The following is a 25,447-nucleotide window of genomic DNA, read 5'->3' on the forward strand; positions in this document are numbered from 1 at the left end:
ACCCCCGCTTCGGTAGCCCGACGACCTGCGCGCGAAGTCGAGCACTTTACGGTAGCACAGTTTAACGAGGACCCATACCGCACACCCTCGGTCCCTACGCAGACTGATCCAAGTGGTCACCCATCCGCACACTGACAGCAGCCAGTAATGCTTGACTTCGGTGATCTGCTGGGAACCGTGTCTTAACGATTCGTCCATTGCGGGACTTATACCAGTAAATAGGAATATTTGGAATAAAATCCAGGGTAAAAGTGGAATTCGACAAGCTACCTCTTCGCTTAGAATGGAATAAAGCAATTTATTCTTATTTCTGCTCCCTTTAAAGATATTTGCTTAATAGTTTGCTGCCCGCTTTTATCTTACCCCTTATAAAATTTGAATTCCAAGGAAAACTAAAAACGTCATAGAAAACAAGTAAGCTAAAAGCGTAAAAATATTTTCGCACAATCATTGAAAATTAATATTAAACCAATAATTTATTTTTACCATTAAAATTTGATTTCAGTTTGGATTTTTAAATTGAAGAATTCAATTAAAATAGAAATGCATTTCTTTTTTTTAATAGTATCTACCTATTTCTTTAATATATTAGTGATCGAAGACGTTTAAAATTATATTTAAGAAAAATATGTAAGTTTTACTCTCTAAATGCTTCTGCCACTTTTAATGTAAAATAAAATTCTCACGGCAGAGTTGGAAGTTATGTTTTTACATATCTTATTGATATCACTGTATTACGTAGAGCAATATCCTCCATCCATCTCACAGTGTCTGAGTTGTGAAAGTTCAGCTTTTTATTTTTATTATTTATCCACTCTCATGCTTGTTATCAGATCTATTAAATGTTAATATATAATGTTTTCGCAATGACACTGACAACTTTATTAGTTTTGCATAAAAATCTTGTGGGAATGGAGATATTAAGTAAGTGAAGCAATTAAAATTTTTTAATCTTGTTATTTTAGTTGAATCTCTTGCTCAACAGTACAATTTACATAGTGTTACATTGCAGGCATATTAACACACATATATTATTTTACTTATTACTGGTATAATAACCAATTTTGTTTTATTTTTTAATTTATTAACTTGTATTTATTTTCTGATTTAAAAGAATTAATTGATTAGTTTTATATATCTATATATAATTTAGCATTGTTTCTAACCTTTTTAAATCACTACTATTATTACAGATCATTTAAATAAGCAAGGTAACAACAGATGAACAAAGAATGAAAGTAAGGGGCAGGATGGATAAGGCAAAAGATAGATCAATTATTAACCTGGAAAAAAATCAAAAGAGGTGTGATTCTGGTCCTGTTAAGCTCTCAGATATTAATAAATCTAAAAGTAGTGATAAACATCGCTCTTCATCCTCACCTTTTCCCTTAGCTACCTCAACTCCTAATCAAAATGGAGATAAAAAGGAATGAAATAGAAATTCCCGTCATGAATCGAAGGTCAGCATTTATTTTGTTTAATTTCTTTTTTTCATTTAATTTACTCATTTTTATCATTTTTGTTATATTTCATGATTATCTTGTTTTGATTTAAAAAAGTTTAATCATAATTTATATTGTCTATCAGCTGGTGGTTCAGCAACTTTTTTCTAAATGAGAAAAATAGATGTTAATTTTTTTTTTCATTAAGTATTTGCTGAGACATAATTTAATTTGTCTGTAAAAAATTGCTAATGTGCTTATCAATGGTTAGTTCATTAATCAAAAGATGTAGTGCAACAAAACTTTAAAAAACATTTTAATTTCGGGTAAAAATTTATTTGATTATGCCGTGACTTATATTGTCTATTAGTTGAAAAAAGTTGGCATGGTATACATTGTAGTTTTAAAAGTTTCTGCTTTTTGAAAAAAATTTAAATTCATGAGATTGAGCCGTTAGTCTTGTGAGCTTCCAACTTGAAGGACTAACGTGTTCCTCTTTGTTCGGTGTCTCCCCTCTAACCTGTCCAATTTGATTGACACTGCTGATTGCTAAACTCAAATTAACCTCATTGTTCATGCTATTTAGACTTAATTAAACATTCTGTAATGTATGATAATGTTGTGCATCAGCATTAATGTTTGCAGAGCTCAATACTTAAGTTTTTTCTAAGTGGAACATTAAAATAACAATGTTATTTTAAAAAGTTTTTCCTCAGTTTTATTTTTTTTAAAAGAATAATTGTAATTATATCAAACACTGATTTAATTGTTTCTTTCATGAATTTAAAAATCTTCTTTCTAGAAAATTGGAAAAATTGTTTGAGCAGACATTACTTTTATTATTAAGTTTTTAACTGTTAAATCGAGACTAAGCTGCGATCTTGATTCTGTCCTGCACACTTAGGGAACAGTTTTAGTAGTCATTTTTGTTACTGTCAGTTGTTTTAAGGATGTCAAATTTTTGTGGCATGGTTTGTTACTCTAATTCATGTATTAACAATTTTAAAAAAATTACATAATATTGATTGTATTCCTAGCTGAAAAAATGCTATTTGTTTGCAATAAAGAATGTTCTAAAAGCCACCCAATCTTTGAGTTTTATGTCATTTGATTAATAGAATGCGGATATTGAAAATAAAATGCCAATGCAGTGGAAAGTTCTGGGTTTAGACTATAAAAATTTCACGCGCGCTATTGCAATGAAATTCTAGGTTTTTTTTTTAAATCACAATTTTTGGTTTAAAACTTGTGTTTTCAATCAAAATTATTTCTTGCTTGATTTATGGAACACACTGTAGTAAAACTGTATTACTCTTGTAATAGCAATAAAATCTGCATAAACGTGTAGCTGACTAGAAGCATATCTGCTATACTTTAAATTTCAGAGATTTTAAATTTTCTCTCCTTTTTAATTGTGTTTAGTTCTGGCAACTAAAGCTCTTTTGTTATTTACAGTGATAGGGAGCGAACGGAGTTCATCAAGCAGTGGCTGTGATTGAGGTCCTGGACTCAAAGCTCTCCTAATAATATAGGGATGACTGCTAACATGTTCCATGGGTGTTGTACCTGACCTCTTTCAGCAGCATGCTTCAAACACATCTGATCATCAGTCTTCACCGCAGCATAGGCTTCAAGACTCAACGATATCAGATGAGGTATTACTTGTGATTTTTATAACTGTTGTGTTACTAAAATTGTAGTAAGACTTAATTATTGTAAACGAGTTTGCTCTTTTTTTTTTCTTTTTTTTTTTACACTTTTAGCTCTTTTAAGATAACTATGCGTGAAACCATCACAATGAAAGCTATCAAAAACCTTAAGAATTGCTTTTATGTAATGGTATGACATTAATTTGATATTTTCAATGGCTGTACTTATGAGAAAAAGTGTATTGAAAAATTCGTCTTTTGTTACAGTTAAGAATTCAAATTATTTAAAGCAAAATTTTCACCATTATTATGCACTATTATCTAAAATAACCAGTGTATATAAAGAAACTTTTAGTATTGACCATAGTATAATAAACAAAAGTTCTTCTGAAAACTCTTTTTATAAAATTACTGACTAAAATTTATATTTTAACACAGATTTTTTAAATTGAAGTAAGAGTTAATTTTGAACTATAATCTCAATTTAAACATTATTGTTAACTATATTACTATAGTTAAATGTATATATATTTTAAACTTTAAAATGCACGCATGAGTTAATATTTAATATAATATATATATATGGTAACTAATAAAGTTCTTGCTGTCTTTGCTTTGCCATTGAGTGAAAAATAAATTAGTGTGTAAAGTGGTCAAAAATCCTGTCTGAGTAGGAATATTAGTTGTTTTAAAAACTGGAACACCATGTGCTGCTTATCACTAGCTGCATGAAAACTCCGAATATGTCAAGTGTCAGGGGATATTGCTGTGAATAAGCATACTGTATGGCATTGGTTTAAAAAATTAAGGTCTATTTAGAAGAATTTTGGGTTCATTAATGAACCCTTCACAAAATATTTTAACTTAAAAACGGACCCTTCACAGATTTGTTTATCTTCATTATTGTTTTGCTAATCGAATGAATCCTTCCCAGGAAGGGGGGGGGGAGAAAGACAAATGCAAAGGAACTAAGTATAGACTAAATACCAAATATTTGTGAGTTGCATTTCTAATTTAGTAGCAGCAATAGCTGTTTATTTTAAAAATTTAATTTGTTTTTATTTTATAGTGTTGATCATAATCTTGTATCCATTTACAATTTAAAAACTCCTTGTAAAGGTTTCTTGCAATAACAGGACCTTATTTGCACAAATTCGCAAAAGCAGGACCCTGGTTGAAAGACTGTGACTTAACATTTATTTTATATTCACAAATTACGATTAATTTTTTCACAATTTTACAAAATCGGACCTTTCACAAAATGTCTGGACAGACCCCATGAAACATCTAGTTGATTTGTTACTTGATACATTTATTGCACTTGAAATATTCTTATTTGTTTTTAAGGCATAATATTTTTTTTTCCTTCTGTTTTCCCATTTCTTTAATGTCACCCCTGCAAAATATTAGTTAGAATTAAGAAATTCGTTTTTTCCTATTGTGACTTGTATAACTAGTTCATTCAATATATATTTTATTTAAAATATACTGGTGACTGAAACATTAAAAATTTTTGAAGTTCAGAAAATCAAACAAAAAATTGTTTGTGGATATAAACAGAAAATATACCCACATGTGCTCTTAATATGTGATTTTCTTTGAAATAAAATATTCCCTTAAATTTTATGTGTTTCTATTTGAGAGAGGTATGCTTTTTAAGTAGGAATTGTGATGATTTTTTTTTGCTTGTTTTTAGAATTTATGAATAACATATTTTAAATGGAACAACATAATACAATATTCTAGTTTTAAGTCTTATTAAAATTTTTGTGCATGGTTATCTTTTTTAGTTGTAATTAGTTATGTTATTGGAAAGAGAAATTCCCGAGTTTTTAGCATTCACTATAACATACATAACTAGATATACATTCATTACATAACTTTTGTTGAAAATATTGAGTTTTTATTTTAACTGAAATGAAAAGTAATATTACTTATGTATAAATTTGACATTCGCTTTAAATATTCTAAAGAAATCAGTATAATAAAAGTATCTTAATTTTCATTGCAGATATGTCAGGAGGTAAGTGTTAAAAAAAAATTTTTATGTTATTGCAATTGCACTAATTGTTAAAATAAAATCACCACTTTTTCTAAAATAAGTATTGGCTTTGTTTGTTGTGCTAATTTTAAATAATACAGCATGAATTAATATTTATAGTTTCTTGATGTTTGCTTTTTATATTGCTTTATTGTCTGTTTATCTCTTAGTTTTATTTTTCTAACTGAATAACTTTATTCTTTTATGTAACAGTATAGGCAAGCTGTTGGAAAGACCCCTCCTCAACTACAACACAAACAGCGCTCTTTTCTCACATTTGGGTTTGGTGGTGGTGCTGGTCCCTCTCAATTTCCAAGGAGAGAGAGCCTGTTAGTGTCAATGTTACACCAACATCGCACGAGTCATCTGATGACACTCCAGAAATAAGAAAGTACGATTCAACTCTGATATCCTATGTACTGCCTTATGGAGTGAGAATCGAGCACTTTTTTATAAATATTTTCTCCTCTCTTTTTTGATACACAATTATTTAGCAAAGTAAATTATGTAAATATTATTCCTGAAACCTAAATTCTGTTACAGGGTTCCTATAAAGTTGTAGCCCTTTATATTGACATACCTTTGTATGTACTCCCATACTTTAACTGCTGGCTTTTTTACAAAGAAAAAGACTATACTTATTTTATACATTTTTGGATGGCATTGTTTTGTATATTTTAAAAACTAGGCTTTTAACCATTGATATTTTTATAGATTTTATGAGTTTAACTTCGTTAATAATTTCCTTATTATTTACAATAATAGTTTTCAAATTAAATTATTTCATTTTAAAATATGATTGTTATTTCAACCTTCTTAAATAAATGTGTTCACTTACAACTAAATAATATCACTTCAAAAAAGCGGATCTTGCCTTTTCAAGGTAATTTACCAGGCGATGATCGTTTCTGCTGCTTGCAGAAGCAATCAAAATAATTAAATAAAAAACTGTAAAAACATACCATTTGTAAAAAGTGCATAATTTTCTATATTTTAAAATGAGATTTTTCTTTTCTTTGCCTTGTCGATTCTCGTTCTAAATTACAAAAAAGGGCTCAATTTTCACATTTTTCTCTGCAATATTTATCAGAAACTAGTTACTTTATCATGATTGTGTAATTTTTTCAAAAAAGTTCTTGAATTTTATTGATTGTGAATTTTATTATGACGATTTTGAATTTTATAAATTAATTTTGATTCTTTTGAATTTTATTATGTTTATAAAGTAAGAACTTTAAACAATAGAAAAAAAATATTTTTATTACTGCACAGATCCTAATTAGAGTGTTTAAAAAGTACATAAAAGGTACTTATTTTTTCTTAAAAATTCTGGCTAAGCACCCTGTTAAAAAAATTATGTTAAGCATGTTCACGTTAATGAGGTACCACTGTGTATTTTTTTTTTCTTAAAAAAAAAACAGCTTGCAGTGTTTATATTTAGACTATTCATTTTAATGACTCAAACAGTGATAAATTCTTGTAAAGTGTCTACTTTTGTACTTTTGACAAAAGTATGATTTCTTTGTTTAGTGATGTTAATATTTAAAATTTTATTTCGAATTTTATATTTACATCACTTCTAATATGTATAATCTTAAACGTAAATCCATTTCAAAGCATAACAAATATTATTTATGAACCTGTTTGTAGGATTTTCATTAGACTACTTATCACAGCATTGTAATGATGATTAATTCTAATTAAGAGTCCAGTTCTTACCAGAATTTTATTTCTTTATTTTATAATTTTAAGAACTTTATGAGTAATATATCATTACTATACCAAAGAATGACTGTTTTTATAATTTTTTCCAGTCGAATTTGAAAGAATAAAGTTCCCTGTGATCGCCTTGAAAGAAAGCATAGAAATTTATTAATGGGCACCAATACCGTATCACAAATTCATGGCCTTCAAGTCTTTTGCAGACTTAGCTCACCGGCATGCTCTAATAGATATGACGATTGAAGAGTGTGTTTGGCTCAAAGTAGTGTGTGGTGAAGGTTTTCATGCTGTAGATTTGGATTCTGGTGCTGTCTATGATATTTATATACCTGCTCATGTGAGTAAATTATTTTGATATCCTTCTGAGTTTTAATGAATTTTTTTGAAACTGATGTTTGAGTTTTCTGTGGGTCTCTAAACTATGATCTGGTGAATGATCTTCATATCTGACTCGTTACCATTTAATGTGATCATATGGTATTTATTTGAATTGAAGCTGTACTCCAAATTTTGAACACAGATTTGTGAAAAATAAAAAGTAGCGTAAAAAGGTTTATTGATAACAGATATTTGTGAAATTAATAATAGGAAGTAATAATAAGTGAATGATTGATTAAATTAATTGTTCACTTCTTAAATTTTCACAATTAAAAACTTTTAAATAGATTAAATACAAACATGAAACTATAATTGTTCTAACTGTATCATGCTCCGAAAGTGATTGGTCACTCCCACTGTCACAACTGACTTTGGAATTGGTGCTGGTGTCGCTGTTTTCCTGCAAAGAGTTGTCTATCGTGAAATCCTATACATTTGTTATGCAGACAATCATGTTCAAGATAGATTAAACACTAAAGATATCTTCCTATGGAACGTGACTAGTGCAGTAATCAGAATGAATCGTTACATTTTTCCATTTGAAAGGGGTAAAAACTAAATTTTCCCCATTCAGCAAATTTTTACGCCTTCAACTCTAAGCTGCATTCAATTTTCAGTTATATTGAAAAGAAAAGGATGGCTTATATTGGAATAAATATGGTATTTTAAAAATTGCAACTTTAGTAAACTTAAGAAAATAATAATCCATAGAAACACAATGCCTAATATGTTGGTTAAATAAAAAGTTTTTTTTCTGAGTTAATAACATATAATAGATTTAAAAATAACAAAAGTTTTCTCTTTGCTTTATTTAGAACTTGTTTTATTGATGTTAAATTTAGTTCTCAAGCATGTAGTTATCAAGACATCATTGAATTGTGTGTTTTTTGTCTTTGTTTTCTTAGTAGTTTACCTTATTCTTTTTCTGATGTAACTAGAGTAAAAGAATAGTTAAGTGAGTAAAGTTTGTATTCTTTTTGTTAGAGTACTAGACTACATGCTATTTTTACTAGATTAATAGTTTTAATATAATATTTAGCCACAGGAATCTGTTTCTGTGTTCTTGAAGATCACTTTAATTCATATCTTGACATTTTGTGGCTGATTGTCATGATGTACATAATAACGTGGAAGATATTTATTGTAAATTATACCAAATTAGTCTTAAAAACCTACAATAAGTGGCATACTGCAACACAAATATCCCTCACTCCATGTTTTGTTTGAAAATTTGTGCAAAGTTTAAAATTACAGGGTTATAAAAGATAAGTTGACTCACATGCTCTACAACTTTAATGCTTAGCAAAATATCAGTACCAGACTTTCAAATGAGTTTGAAAACTTTATTGCCTTTAATATAATAACAAATTTTCAAAGTGAAGACCTTTGCATTTCATGCAGAGTCATATGCAGGTCACTGAGTTTTATATATATGCATGGCGCAGTTGACCTAATATTTTGCCCCATTCCTTATACAAGTATCTTTTTAGACGTGCCAAAATTTTGAGGTGTCACACAAATTCTTATCACCAAGATAAATCATAGGAAAAATTCATTAGAGTTAATTTCGTTGGATTTGATGACAATTTTCAATCTGTAAGAGATTCAAGGAAATGTAAATTTTATGCATAAAGTTTTGTATTTTATTTTTGCTGATAGTTTGCACTTGAATAAATAAATTTTTATTTTACATAAAATAAACTTTTTATAAATCTTTTATTTAGTGTACTTCAAAGCTCTTTTCTTTAAATTAAATGATAGTTTTACATTTTAGAAGCCTTATAGTCATAGTTAAACATTTTCTGCATCTATTTCCACTTCATTAAGTACCTTGATGATTTCTTAATTGAATAATAATATTTCCGTTGATCTTTTTCTTGCACTCCTTTTGGATAGTTTTGCAATCGTGTAAGTTTTAAATATGAATACATTAATTAGCTTTTAGTAGGCTTCATGTGCTCTAATTTTTGATGCAGATAAAAATATCATTGCTGCTTGCTTTTAATATATTTCTTCTCACATTCCTGAACTGGCCATCGCATTTTCCACATTTGACGTGCTTGGATTTCTTCATGTGGGGTAAAATATAAAACAAGTAACCTATACAATCAATAGTTTTGAAGCATCTAAAGATCTGGTTGCCACTGAAAATGTGCTGACTGTTTTTGCTAATGTACACCAATTCATGCAACACTTCTTTGAATCTTGTTGATACTCGCTCTATCAAGTAATTCTATAATTTGACTGTAAACTGGTTGCAAGCTATTAGGAACTGTTAATAAATCTGTTAATATTAGGAAGTGTTAATAAATCTTTTGTCTAACTTGTTTTTCAATTACTAGGGAGTAATACTGCTTTACATGCTAGCACTTTTAACACTGCATTTGAGCATATATTCTACATTCTAATACAAAATCAGTTTATTTAGATCACCTTTAGCTGCCTTCAAATTTTTGTGAATAGTTTTGAACCACTCTGTAATCTTATGACTTCCCCTAAATAAACTGATAATTTTCTGAGCAAATACTAGTTTTCTTACCTAAAAGTTATTCTTGCTAGAGAACTTTGCGAATTAGCTAAAAATAAACTTTAATTCTCATATTTAAGGAGCTGACTAAGTTATTCAATAATTTAAGCAACTTGGGGTGTAAATATGTATCCTTTGACTAAAAAGTAATGAAATGTGGATTTTGAAGCAGAATAAGAATGGAAACTTCATTAAGTGTTGCAATTTATTTTGCTACATTTTTCTACTACAACCCTAATCTATACAATTTTGAAGTTATTTGTTGTAAAATTCTTTAAGTATAAACCTCTAATATAGATAGTTCAGCTTTAACCTTTGTCTGGGGTGTCTGTGGGATGTGTTTTATTGTTTTAGTAACTATGCAACACTTTCTCATAAGGGTAGAAAATGTTTTCTACATTTCCCACCTACTTTCAAATATCAATTATAAGTTTGGGTATGCATCTACTGTTTTCTTTCCTGCTTTTTTTTGTAGTTAATTTAAATTTTTTGAATTTTTTTGTTTAAAAAAATATTTTAAAGTTATTTTTCGGAGATATTTTCTTTATTGCTATTTTAATTTAACGAATAGCAATTTTGATTATACATAAAAATATCAAGTAATCATAACCTTCAAAGTAAATTATCTCAAATTGAAATAAATATCGAAGTAAAATATTTTAAATAAACTCAAATAAATAATATTTTTTTGGTTTCTATTCTATTTTTGGTATAAATATGGTGCTTATTGGTTTTTTAAAATTTTGATTATAATTGTTGCAGACAAGAAGAAAATATTTTTCTATGAATTTTAATAAAGATATTTATTTTGTAGGAAAAATTCATGTATATATTTACAGTTTTTAGCTGTAACTTCATTCATGCTTTTGGCTATATACGGATTTCAAAGATAGCGGATTTTGAAATTGTAATTTATAATACTGTATTTTTTATGCTTTTTTTTGTAATGAAATCATAAATGGTATTTTTTTCTTCCTAATCTTTTTTCTTTTGTGACAATTTTCGTATCCCTCTCCTCTCATTAAGCTAGATACAGTTTAATTTTAAGTTAGTTTTTATGAAGTCTAATAATATCTCGTTGGTTTATCTTCATAAGTTCAAACTAAATTTTTGAGAACATTGAAATTTCATAAATCTATTACCTGAATTCAAAAAAATATATAATTTCTATTATAGATTCTACATAGTTTCAGTAAGATGCATTCTTTTATGAAATTTGGTACAAAAGGAAAATGACATGATGTTTTGAATATGCATATTTTATATTCGCAACTGAAGCACAATAATTGAAATATTAATGTATTACTTGTTGGGGAACTATTTTAAAACAAAATTCTTTGGAAACCAAAGCATATAGTTGATTCAAACTAAGAGATTAGAGGAATAAGGTTCTGAGTGATATGTTATAAATAAATTTAGAAACTGGCTAAGGCTTTTTTTTGTTTTTTTGTTTGTTTTTTTTGAGTTAGTGATTTAAATTACGATATATGCTATTTAGAAAATAAAATTAAATTAAAAATGTTGTATTAATTTTGGTCAATGATTGGCCAAGTTATTGTAGTAATAGTTTTTTTTTGTGTATCACACAATTTATTTAATATAATATTGTAAATAAGATTAAGGGAATTTATTTGATTAAATAATTTTCAATAGTAACGACCATTATTACTGCGAAGAACAGATCAATCAAATTAGCCAGGAATTATAGTAGAATTATCTTCGTTTCCTCCTCTTGTTTTTATTGTTATTATCATTAATAGTGAAAACATAAAACCAGCAAATAAAGTGGTAAAAACTATTTATCATTGATTGAAGTGACATATTTTCATAAGATTTAACAATTCTAAAGATAAAAAATACATACAAATAGTTATATTTGTAATTAAATTACATGTCTTTTCGTGCATCAGAAATGATTTAAATTTCTTCTATTTTTACTTAGACTTATTGTAGAACAGTGACAAATAGTTTAAAATTTGTTTTAATATAAATATGTTAAAAAACAGCTTGTAAAATTTTTTTGATAGAAATTAAACGTGAAATGCTTAATAAACGTACTAAAATTGCAAATATTAATTGTAATGTATTAAATAGTTATTATTATAGGTACTGATAATTATAGCTAATAAAACTTTTGTATGTTATTGTAAACTAAGACTTGATTGTTTAAATTTTGCTTTGCTGAAATTGTTGTGAATGAGGGATTGATATAACAGCAAAAAATAAAAAGCTGTTTCTATTATTTTTTTCCATTCATTAATTTTTTTAACATAAATATACCTATAGACATTGAAATATTATTTATTGAGATTCTGCATTGATAAAGTTCAAAACAAAAAGATTGACAAAGTGTTACATGGTGCAAATGAATGAATGCTTGAAGGTGCATAAGTTATAATAACATAGGACAGGCTGATAATTTATTATAGAAAACAATATGTGAAATGTTATTTGTTCAATATTTTATGCTGAATCTAATAAAACCACTGAAAAAGGATTTCTGCACTTTTAAAGTTATACAAAAGCACAAGAGTCCCTCTCTGGTGGTCCTTGTACTATCCCTAAATATGAAAAGTAGTGAACAGTGTTTAAGAAAAACAGTGATAGTATTCTTTCATTCCTGTCACTATTTTTTTACGAACAGAGGCTACCTCTTACAATTTCCTCCCCCAGTCACAGAAAGATACTCCAACAGATGTTTTGTCGATCCCTCTCTCTTCTTCTTCTCTTCCATATCCCCAAAGTTAGCTGGGCTAAACAATGTCCATGAAATTCATGACCCGGAGGAAGTCGACCACTTAAAGTGGTTTATTCAGAATGTCCCCTTTGTCCAGACCAAGACAGTCCAGGATATGTTGGGGAGAAGCCTGCATGTTGTGGCATGTCGATCCCTCTTGAAAAGGTTAATAAATAAGTATGATATGATAAGCAGTTAAAGTTGTAGTAAACAATACACAAAACTCATAAGGAAGTTTGGAGTTGACATTTTTTCTGCTAGATTGTGCAGAATTTTTTTTATATGGTTGATTGTTGTATAGATTTAATTAATTGTTTTGTAATTTTATGTCAGTATTTCTCGTGTTTTAAGTACCTTTATATGTTATTTTAATTACCTTTATATATAGTTTATTTTAATCATTGTCCAAAACATTTCAAAAGTTTTTAATATTCATGTTTATATTTCTTTTAGTTTCAGGACTCCATTACACCTCACACTATAGTCACTCTTCCTAATTCCAAAGGCTTGCAACTTCTTCTTTGTTATGATAGTGAGTATAATTTCAATGCTTAAAATTTATAACTGAACATAAATTGTTTTACATTTGATTCCAACTATTTACTGCTTATTTTAAGAATTTATCAAATTTAAAAAAAAAAAAAAGTATTTTCTAACTGTATGAACTGTAATTTATTGTAAGAGATTTAAAATTACTGATTATAGTTTTATTGTAATTATTGCTAATCATATGTTGCATTATCAGTTTAAAAATGTACCCAAACAACTAGTTCTCCATTGTTAAGAATACTTTCTGTTTTCTATAATTTTTGTGTATGTTAATTTGGTTAAAAATGATGGTTTTCTTAATTTTGATAATTTTTCACAAATATGTTTTAGTTCTTTAATAACTTTTATTGGCTGCTTTTAAATAAAATTAATTTTGTAGCAGATTTTCTACTTACTCTTGAAAAAAGGCAATGGGTATTTCTACCAAAACTAGTCTTTAGTTTAACATTTACGTAAACCAAGTCACAAAATTTGCTATTGAAGAAAAGTTTTAGTTTAAAAGTGGCTTCGTTTGCACTACGAACTTTTATTACCTATTATGGTCAAAATTGTAATAGAATTGATTGTTCCGTTTGTTAAATAGCTCATAGTAAAATAATTATACCCTGGCGAACAAATTTTTTGTTGTATTTATACAAGTACTTGATCTTATTTTTTACCATGACCTTTAGCTTATAAATAATGTTGTATGGAATAAACAAATGTTTGGCAATTTTCTTTCAAGTCTTAGTAGTCCTATTGCTTTCCACTAGCTATGCTTTTTTTTTATTAGAGCAACAACTTTACCCTTCAGCTTTTTTTTTTTTTTCAATTTGTGTTTGGTTTTTGGTTACCATTAAAATAGTTATTTCTATTTATTCTACTGATACTGTTATATGATTCTTGATGAGAATTATCTGAATTGTTAGCTATATATGTTTGAATTTTACCTGTCTGATATGAGTCATTAACTCTTGAGTTTTATTCATTCTGAAATATCAGGAAAAACGTTCCATTTTAAAACAAGCATAAAACGCAGAAAAGCAAATTAATCATTTAAAAAATCAATAAATTTTTTTATTTTATATTTAATATATTTCAGTAGAACAAATTATATGTTTTTTTTAGTTTGCCTTTTGTCTTTTTTAAAAGTAGTCTGGCATATGTCTGCTGTTCTAAAAAATGTCCCTATTTTTTCTTTAATTTTTCTTTAGCCCACTATAAAGTCTGTATTGTATGACATATTCTTTTTTCCTATGTTTTAATTTATTTTTTCTCGCGTGTAATCTATTACTTTTCAAGTCAAGATAATCATTCATATCATTATAAATAAAATATTAAGAAAATATTCCAACATAAAATTATGAAAACCATGCATTGTAGAAGTAAAATAAGCTTATTTTGTAAAAAATATCAACCTTTAAACGAAAAGTTTATTTGAAAATTGACTAACCCTAAATTTTCATTATAAAAACTTTTTATTAGACTTATAAACTTATAAGTCCATATTCAAATACTAACTAAATGGATAATTTTTATTCAGTAACGGTCATATATTATTAAACCATTTAAATGTTTGGCTTATGTTTATTTTGTCCTAAATTAAAGTACATCAAAATCAGGGGAGCTTCTATCTAAAGTAATAAACTAATACATTATATATACATGGTACTCAGTAAAGTTGAAGTCTCTATGCACCCTTTTAACTTTCAAACAACTGTAGCTATTTTAAAATGTCTGCAGCTATTAAAGTGTCTAGCTATTGTAAAATAGCTAGGTACTGCATGATTATATTACTTAGAATGTCAACTGGAAGAAAGTTGGGGATTTGTGTTCCCATCTTGACAAGACATAGGATCTATCTTTATGAGATATGGGGAAAAGTAATGATGATGATAATAATTTTGAAATTTTGAGTTCTTTGTTAGAAACTAGTTATTTATCAGGATCATGTAAAGTCTTTGAAAATTATTTTTCAGTTTGTTAATGTATATAGTGCTTTTTTTTACTTATTTTTGAAAGATTTGGCTGCACACCCTGGAAAAGCTCTTTGAGTACTTAAAATGATTATAGTACAGTAAAAATTGCTAAATCCAAACTCATGTATAAAAAGTGAATATGTTCAGTTTAACCTATTTACTCATAAAAACCCTTATAACTTCCAAACTATGAAACTTTCAAACTTCAATATCTTTACTTATATTTATATCTGATACATATTAATAAATGTTTTGTAAATAAATCGTAATTTAAAGGTTTTTATACGAAAGCTTTTAGTTTTATATTCTTTGCTTTTTTGTTATCATATTCAGAACAAAACAATATGCAGGAACCAATACCTATTAAATGACAATTTTAAACACACAAATAGATAATGTATTTTTTAACACACTTATTACTTCTCTCTCATATTATCTTATTACTTCTAAATTGTAAACTCTAGCTTTTTTGGGTTTTGCCTTTTTTGATATTACTTTAAAAAAAAAAACATATGAAAAAATATATAACTTCTCTTGACAGCTATGCTTTAAATAGTGTAAATCAAAATATAGAGCCTTTAAAATTCTTGTCTTTTGAGAGAAATTATTATTTCATCATTGACTATTTGAATGCCTTGAAATTCTGTTCTGATGCCAACAACTTGGTTTGGATTTAAAAACAACATTTTTAATTATTTATGTTCTTTTAATCATGTTCAATTTAGAATAAATGAAACTTACGAAACATTACCTCACTTGCCCAGACAGCAGTGTCAGATACTTAAATATTTATAAGTCTAAATTTGTCATGATTTTTTAAAATTAAATCGCATTAAGTTTTAAACTTTTAGTTCTATTGACATGTACAAATTCATCAGAAACAACACCTCCTTGTCTAGATAAAAAGTTTTAGTTTTGCACCACTCTGACCTCTTCTGTAAATTGAAGATAGCTGCAAAAGCTCACTTTGAACTTAAAATATTTATATTTCGCTTTAAACTATAACTTTTGAAACAATTAACAGCTTTACTCTAAATATTTTCATGCTCACTTATTTCTATAGAATGATTCTAGAAATTTTTTCCCAAGCATAAAAGTTATTTTAAATTTCAATAACGTCGCTAGGAAACAAAATAATATACATATATATATATATATATATATATATATATATATATATATATATATATATATATATATATATATATATATATATATATATATATATATATATATATATGAATGTCTTTATGCCAAGTCTGTGTGCCAAAAGCAATCAAATTCGGCATATTTATAATTCAAAGCACTAAGAAGGTCACTGTCAGTGTTATGGCATTCTATGAAGAACTGTCATGCAAGATAAGCAAACAACAAAATAGAATTTTCTGACTAGTTAAGCGTTACCCATTGTTTTGAATTTAACTTTTGACAGTTCAATATTTCAAATATTTTTAATATGACACCAGTAGTGATATTTGTTAGCTTACAGATCTATTTGTAAGAAAAAAGGTGTTTATTGCTGGTACATTGAATTGTTTTTTAACTGCTATGGCAGATAATTCAGTGAACGTTAATGGTAGGGTCATTCCATGTCAAATCATACACGATTTTACAAAAATGACACCCACCATCTCAGATTTTCATGAAAATTTGTACACTTATAGAATTTTTTGTGCTGATTTCAGAAATGTCAATTATATTTAAATCGGTTTAGGGGTTTAAAAGTTATAAGCATTTATCTTTTTGCCAAAATGGCACATTTGGCGCCATTTTGATTCATACATCAATGGCTATTAATGATTGTAACTCACCTTATATTTGTCATAGAGCAATAATTTTTTTTTATTTTGTTCAGAATAAAGTAATCTGTCGTTGAAACACTTTTTTTGCGAATAAGTATCTTACTTATTTAGTAAATGGGTCCGTTTTGCAGTTACTAACCAAGCACTTAGTCCCTAATAGCTTAACCTGTATGGCAAGGTCAAACTTCAGTTATGTACTATTGAATGAGAGGACCAATTGAACTTGATTACTGATTAATCCTCCCTTGTTTAATGTTTAAATTGAAGAATCAAACAATATTAATAAAACATTATACTTTTAAAAGCAAATATTCTGTAGTATATTTAATTATCAATATGTTATTAGTTCTATGTCTATTTTACCTCTTAAATATGATAAAATTGTGACATAATTTGAGTAAAAGGGTTTTGGACAGTTTAAGCCAGTTTTGGACAAAGGGGTTTTAGACAGGGCAGTTTAAACCAGGGTTTAAACCGTGGATTAATCCGTTATGTCCTAAACCTTGCCAACCCTGGTTCAACTAAATTATTTACACTAAATTAATTTATACATTTTATAGGATAGTAATCATTAACTTTTGTAGAGAAGAAAAGCAAACACTTTATTTTTGAAGTAACAAAACTTTTTATATTCTTCCTTATTTTATGACTCATTTTAGTTAAGTTTTACATGAACGATTTTAACTAAATTACCTTATGTATAGTGCGCAAAATAAAAATCCCTGAATCGCTTTTGATTTAATCTGATCGGATGTTCACATTCTAGGACTCAATCTTAATGGTTAACCTCAAGTATGTTGATTAATTAGTGCAGACGATGTTTTAAGTCACACACATAAATGTTTTCTCTGCATGAACATGCTTTTTTTTTTTGAATTTTGGACTCCTAGAATATAGGATCTTGTGGTATTCCGGAAAATATTGTTCCAATAGTCTGGTCACGAGACCCGTCCAAAGTTTGAACCCCTTAATGTTAATTTTACCTTTTGTGTATTTCACCTTCAGTCTGAGAACTTTTTAAGAGAATTGAAAAGTTTTTGCTTATAATTATAAATTTTTTTTTTAAAGATTCCATTCAAAATATAATTTTTAGTATGCATATATTATTTACTCGTTAGAGTAACAAGCAAAGAAGAAGAACTTTTAAGTAGAACTTTTTAAGCAAATTGAATTTTTGCATATAATTATAAAAAAATTTATCTAAAGATAGACATGCAAAATAGAACTCTTAATATATATATATATATCTATTATTTTTTATTATTTTATCTAATAATAGTCAAAAAAAAGTATTGGATTCTAAGGTATATAATTTTTTTGATCATTTTAAAAAATTCAGCTTTAAATTTTTAAAATGCAAAATTAGAGCGAAATGAGTCAAATAGTTTCTGAGAAGTCGAATTTTGACATATTTTTAAAATTCGATTTCTCAGGAACTATTCGACCGAGTATGCTCGAATTTTTTATTTTTCCATTCAAAAATACAGTTTTTAGAATGATACCAAAATTGTATCCTTTACAATTCAATTTTTTTTTACTATTAATTAAAATAATAAACAATAAATTCTCACTAAAAGCAATTTTTTGCATGGAATTATCTTTCACTAAATTGTGTTAACAATTGGGTGTATTGTGTGTAAAATTCTTCAATCTGCTTAAAATTTCTTGAGATATGGTAAAATATGTTAAAAGTGAAATTAAGATCAAAGGGTCCAAACTATTGAGACCATATTTCCCAGACTTCCGCTACTCCTATATTTTAGGTGTCAGAAATCCGAATCCATCGAATCAAAGGTATGTTTATTCAGAAAAAGTTTGTTTCTGGGACTTATTTCGTAACTTAAAATATCGTCAGCCCCAATTACTTAGCATATTTTATGTCACCCGCACGAACCATTAAGATTGAGTCCTAGAACATGAAGATCCGATCATTAGATCAAAAGTTATTCAAAGTAGTCCATTTATTTTTTTATGTACATATTCAACATATTTAATTTGCGTTAATTAAAATAAAGTGAAAAAGCTGAACATTCCTTGAAACTTTGTTTCATAAAAATTTAATGGTAATAAGATACAGAAAATTGTTTTTAGAAAAATTCATGAGTTTTTGCAAAATATGTAAAAAGAGCTATAAAACATGAGCCTCTGCAACTTTTGAAGGCTTCCCTGACTAAACTATCGGAACCATAATTTTTTTATCATATGTATTTTTTTAAAATTAGTTTTGCAAAGAATCTGGCTTGACCAAAAATCCTGCAAGTTTAATGTATGTTTCTATGTTGTGAATGTTGTCTGGGGATAAACTTCTTTTTTTTAATTTATTATTATTTTTTTTATTATTTATTATTTCTTTTAATTATTACATGCTATGATTAAGAGAAATTAATCATAGCATGTTTTTCCAAATGATTTCTGATCCAAATTATTTGCTTTTTGTTTGGTAAAAGTTGTACTTCGTCTTTATAATTCATCTAGGTTTTGAGTTCGATAAAAATATAGTTGAGTTAATTTGTTTAATAATTAGTTTGCAGTAATTAAATCATCTTAAACTTTTTTTAGTGGTATTAAGAATTTTAATTCTAGTATTGTTAAGTAATATTAAATATTATTTATTTATGTATTTTAGAGTTTAGGTCGTTAAACGTTAAAAGAATTTTTAAAAAAAATCTGATTGAGAGAAACCTTCGAATATTTAATACATATCTTTTTAACAAATATGATTTTGATGTACCCTGCTGAAATTCTCTGATGTTTCGCTGTAGCCACCACAACCCTAAACACGAAATTACCTGGTATAGTTTTTTTGCAGTGCAAGTAAATTGTTTGTTTGCTAAAACTATTATGACAGAATGACCTTAACTACTAATTTTGTTAATTTAAAATGAAAGTTCTTTTTTTAAAGTTATAATCAATCTTAGCATTTGTATATAATAGTAAAATAGTCAGGTTCATTTGGGCTCTGCATTCAGTAAATAATATTAACTTTTTTATTATTACTGGTATTAAGAATTTTGGTCACAGTTTTATTGTTAAATGATAATAAGTATTTATACATTTTATTAAAATTTTGATCTTAAAACGTGAAAGGAGTTTTAAAAAAAATCTGATTGAAATAAAAAATTCTGATGTTAAATCTGCATTTTTTTAAACAAAACATAATTTTAATATCGATAAAATGTTTCGCCCACCTGGTCCACTAAAACCCTAAGCATTTAGTTGTAGGTTTTTTTTTATTTTTGTTTCTTATATTTTTATTTATGTTTTTTTTTTGCCGTTTAAGTTAATTATTTGTTTGCTAAAAGTTGCTAATGCAAAAAAGTCTTAACTAATAACGTTGTTAATTTGTATAACCGAAAAACTTGACTAATAGTTTATATTTTCTCAGAATTAAGAAGGAACTTCAAATACCTATTTTTTCAAAATAGATTTAAATAAATGTAAAATTCACCTCTTTGATTAATTATTTTTATTTTTTAAACTCTTAAGAAAGCATTCTTGTTCGTTATTTATTTCATTCGATTACCTGATTATACAAAATATTTTTAGACATCTAAATTTATTTTTTGAGTGATCAAAATGCAAGTAAATTTATTTAAATTGTCTTTCTTACTTTTTGTTCAAAATGAACATTATGAGACTTATTTAATAAATTTAAAATTTCTTGTTTCACTCAACATGAAACCTTCGAACAGTGTGATAAAGAGCTTTATTTATCCATGAAGTTCAGTCAGTAGCATACATAATTATTTAATTTCGAAAAATAAATAAATAAATTCTTACAAATTTAAGAGGATCTGTTTCAATGTTCGGTTTTTTTACAAAAGTGAAAAAATACTAATCATGAAGGAGTGAATATTAATTTCAAGGTGATGCAGAGCAATGACCTCTTTTAATTAATAATAAATTAAAACCAAAATTTGTTTTTATAAAATATTAGACTTAGCGATTTTTTTTAAATGAGCTAGATTTAGCACCCTCAATTCTAAACTAATAAGATTTTTAATGATATTGTTATTATTACTTAAGTAAAAAGTAATTTTTTTATATAATTGTCTTCATCTGGTATATACCATCTATGTCATAAGCTGCTGATTTTACTCAAATCACTCATTTATATTAAGCAAAAATGTTTCAAGTATGTTCTTTTTATGATTTTTGTGCAGGAAATAACTCATGATGGTCTAAATGTAGAGAAAGTATGTTTATGTATGTGATTTAAAATATCGTCTATATTAATTAATCAACATATTTGAGGTTAACCATTAAGATTGAGTCCTAGAATGTGAAGATCCGATCACATTAAATCAAAATCTATTCAGGGTGGTTCTTTTTTATTTTGTCCACTATACATAAGGCAACTTAGTTAAAATCTTTAATGTAAAAATTAACTGAAAATGTATCATAAAACAATAAGGAATATAAAAAGTTTTTTTACTTCAATAAAGTATCGAATTTATTCAGTACTGATTCATTGAATATTTTCTTTTCATTCGCCTTGTATGAATATGGTTATTCAGCTAGCATACATATTGTAATGTGTGATTTTTTATTCTTAAATTTTTTAAATTTTTACTACAGGTACAGTTTTTTATTTCTTTTAAAGGCAGGATATATATATTTGGGGAACTACAAATGTTCGTAAAAGATTACATTTAGTTTAAAGCGAACAAGGCCTCATTTTATAAATTTGTCAAAAACTGTCGTTATCATTCTTTGTCATAAATCATGTATAAATTCAAAAAATTGAGTTTTTGTGAGTTGTTTTAAAGTCGCCAAAAGTATCAGAAAAAAATAAAATGCTATAAGTTTTTTTCCTGTAAATGTAAACAAAGTCTGAATTTATATCAATTTTTCAGATTTAGAGTACATATTATTTTATTTTTACTTAGTATTTGAAAGTCTTAATGCCCAAATAATGTTTATTTCATAAAATACTGTTGAAATTATTATGTTAAAATTATACTGTTAAATTCAATGTTTTAAATTTAAATTGTAAAATAAATAAAAATTACATTGTATTATTCTATTTTGATTTCTGTCATTAAAATTCTCAAACTGTCATTACCATTCTTATACAAATTTTAAGATATATGGTAATGATGTAGTTTAAGATGTATGGACATTTTTTTTATTTTACCCTGCAGCATAGCTGCCAACTCTACTGGATTTACCAGCAGACTATTGGATTTTGCCATTTTCTTCTGGCCTTTCTCCTGTTTTTCGTACGTTTTAGAAAATTCTCTATAATTGAGGGAGTTTTCGAGAGAAAAAAATCCCTATTAGAATAGAATTTTTATGCATTTTATGTCTCACTTGAATATTTAAATAAGTATTATGAATACATAATGAAGTGGTCTCATTTAGAATAATCAGTTTAAAGCTTTCTTTATCTTTGTTCTAAAAATGTCAGTTTCTTTTTATTCAGCACACCCTTTTTAAATTATGAAATCTTTTAATTATCAATAATTATTTACTTGTCTACTACTATTTAAAATTATGAGTTAGCATAAAAAAGAGAGTTTCGAATTCATATAATGTCAATTACGAATGAAAAATATTGCAGACCATGTGTATATATTAGTGTGATAAGGGTATTTTGATGACAAAAAATACCCTATATGTAAAATATTAAGTTTATGCAGCAGTTACCATGAAAGTTATAATATTTCCTATCCATGTTGATAGCTATTTTACAGGAAACAAAATATTATTACTTTTGTAAAAACTTTTACATATTTTGTACTAAGACTTATCTAGTATAAACTAATAAAAAACAAAAATTTACAATAATGTTAAAATCAACTCATAAAGGGTAAGGATGTTAATGGCAACCATAAAAATGGTTCAACTTACTTTACTATTCAATATACCTCAGCAAGATTGCTAAGTATTTCCATACAAATATTCTTTTTTCATTTTAAATCAGCTGCTACTAAGAATAAATGTTATTTGAGTTACTAGTGGCCATGAAACTGTTGAATGGTAAAGATGTAAAGTGCTGAATGGTAAAGTGCTGGGAAGTCAAACTCAGTGCAAAAATATTTTTAAAATGCAGTGAAACATAAAGAAACAACTTAGTTTTAAATTTTTAATGCATGTGGTAATCACAGTTTTTTTTTTTTACATGATCCATTTTAATTTTTATTTAAAGAATGGTTAGAGCATGAAAGACCTTTTTGTATTTATATTTATCCTGATTAAAGGAAGGTAGTATGTAGCTCTGTAAAGTGCATGCAAATGACGAATAAATACAAACAGAAATTAGATGACAATACTTCTTTCTGTGGTTTCTATTAACAGCACAGTAAATCGAACAATTCTAGAAAAGCCGTTCCCAATTTTTTTCGGCTATGGAGCCCTAAATGATTAAATAATCCGGTAATAATTAAAGTAAAATACATTATTTTTATTTTAAACTTTTAATATTTAAAAAGAGAAATAAAATTTTTTCATCGTTTTATATTTAATAATCTTAATTTAGGTTTTATTTTCAACAGTTGAATACACTGTCTTAGAGATGAATCTAGTCTAGCTGAAAATTTGTTTTTATATTGCTATTAAAAACTGTTTTAAATGTTAAAAATGGTTATTAGGGAAACATATTTCTTTATTTAAAAAAATTCAGTTATTTTATTTAGATTTGAAAAGCCCAATGTAAAATACTATTGCAAATTCTTATAAATGCATGTTTTTTTTTTCATACTTTTTTTAAATTGTTGTTAGAAAAGTTATATATTTTTTTAAAAATTTTCATTTCTCATTTTTTAACATATTACTTTAAATATAATTACAGATTTCGAAAATGTTGTAGAAAAAACTTTTTCAAAAATTTCAACTGTTGGTGCTGTTTTAACTCTGCCACGGAACCCTAGTGTTCTGTGGAACGTTAATTGGGAACCATTGTTCTAGAGTGTGATCCATGTATATATATTTGAATTCGCAAACTATTTTCAATGTATTTCAAGATATTTTAATTGAACTCCAGCCAACTGAATCCATGAATTGTATCATTAAGAATGAGACATAATTACATTATAAAATAATATTAATTAATTAAAATAACTTACATCGTGAATCGTAACAAAGGTATACTATCTTACTTTTATTCATAATAGCCATTGTTGTACTTGAAAATGCTCGTTTTTTATTTTATTTAAATAATTTATTTCAAACGGTTGACTGTGAGCAATTTTGGTTATGGATAACTTGAGCTGAGATCCTAAAGCATTTGTACTCAGTTAAAAGTTTTCATAGTTCTGCCCTGATATCTTGTGTTCTGTCATTCTAGACTTGTCCTATGTCAATTTATAAAAGGGGTATCTGCACACCTGAAAGTCATGGATTACAGTATTGAACAAAATTTGTCATGAAATGTCATAATTTTAGTTTTTTTTTTTTTTTTTTTTTTTTTTTTTAATCATGGAAAGGCATAGATTTAGGTCGCCAAAAAATCTTATTTTTTAAAACTGAAAATCTCCCCCCTTAATTTCACAGAGTTCCGATGCTCCGAATATTTGAATTAGTAACAAAATCCCCACTCACATTTTATATTTCATTAAAATATAAAATGTTTTTTTTTCCTGTTCTTTATTAAATTATGATGTTTTTTTCAAAAAATGAAAGAAAGAACATCATTTCTAGAGGGAATTATCTTTCAAACTTCAGTGATTTCAGAATTTTTTTATTTATTTATTATTTTTATTTTACACTTTTAAAAAGAAATAAAATAGTTTTTAAGTAACTACATATATCTCACTATATTTAGTTATTTGCTTTTGTATTTTTTTCAGCTGTTTTATTGCTTCCACTCTTTCTTTACTCTGTTTTATTAGGTTTAAGATCAATAAATTGAAAATGCAGAGTATAACAGTTTTGGTTATGTATGTTATTTCAATTAATGTTATTATAATGCTTTTTTAAATTTGCTGTTGTGTTTTTGTCTGAGAAAATTGTAACTTCAGTAAGCCATGAACATTTCTTGGAATTATTCCTGGAAAGTCATGGATTTGAAAATCTGAAATGTAGCAGATACCCTGTATATAAAAGTTTCTTTTATGACTAAGACACTATAAAAAGCTTCATTACCATTCTATAATTGTAATAACAATTTACTTTTTATTGCAGTATCTGTAATGAGAGGAGCCAGGCCCTGTAAAGAGGTTAAGTCTGAGCTACATCTCAGAAAAGATATAAGAAATTTATTTTAATGTAATTTTTTTCCCTATCGCAGAATATGTATTACTTACTTATGCCTCTGTATGTAATAAAAATATAATTCAGTATGTGTCCTCCTTTACTTCCAAAAACAAGGTATCCCGAAATTATTTAAGGAAAAAAAACTTATTTTTTAAATCGAGTTTTATTTCTTTCACATTTATTAATCAAAGCTCAGATGAAAGTTATATTATTTACTTAATAATTATTAATTAAAAACAATGCAACAAAAGAGTTTCTGTTTCAAACTTAAAGTGGTTAAAATTAATATACAATTAATACAAACTAATCACTGAATGAAGTTGTTATGCATGGTTGTTTTTAATCTAGCCCAACACCCTCATAAATGTGTGGATCTAAGGTCTGGTTTGTCCTTAAGATATCGAATGAGGATTCATATCTAAACGACAAACTATATACTATTCATA

The 25,447-nt window shown here is 26.7% G+C and overlaps 1 protein-coding gene across 4 annotated transcripts; it reads left to right on the forward strand.

Annotated features, from left to right (window-relative positions):
* Window positions 1-441: 441 nt before the first annotated feature.
* On the forward strand, window positions 442-25,087 carry LOC147809971 (misshapen-like kinase 1). Of its 4 annotated transcripts, none has more exons than XM_087164751.1 (7): window positions 442-924; window positions 1,194-1,460; window positions 2,898-3,097; window positions 5,346-5,563; window positions 6,947-7,191; window positions 12,950-13,028; window positions 24,930-25,087. In XM_087164751.1, the coding sequence occupies exons 5-7, from the start codon at window positions 7,036-7,038 to the stop codon at window positions 25,010-25,012; spliced, it is 318 nt and encodes a 105-aa protein (XP_087020877.1). In that variant the 5' UTR covers window positions 442-924; window positions 1,194-1,460; window positions 2,898-3,097; window positions 5,346-5,563; window positions 6,947-7,035; the 3' UTR covers window positions 25,013-25,087. The 4 variants fall into 4 exon arrangements, with proteins under 4 accessions (XP_087020877.1, XP_087020876.1, XP_087020875.1 ...); XM_087164750.1 differs by having other exon boundaries at window positions 5,346-5,523; XM_087164749.1 differs by having other exon boundaries at window positions 442-630; window positions 5,346-5,523.
* Window positions 25,088-25,447: the final 360 nt, after the last annotated feature.

The sequence above is a fragment of the Parasteatoda tepidariorum genome, chromosome 5, assembly GCF_982258835.1.
Source record: "Parasteatoda tepidariorum strain Cologne lab strain chromosome 5, Ptep-v5.0, whole genome shotgun sequence".
Lineage (NCBI taxonomy): Eukaryota > Metazoa > Arthropoda > Arachnida > Araneae > Theridiidae > Parasteatoda > Parasteatoda tepidariorum.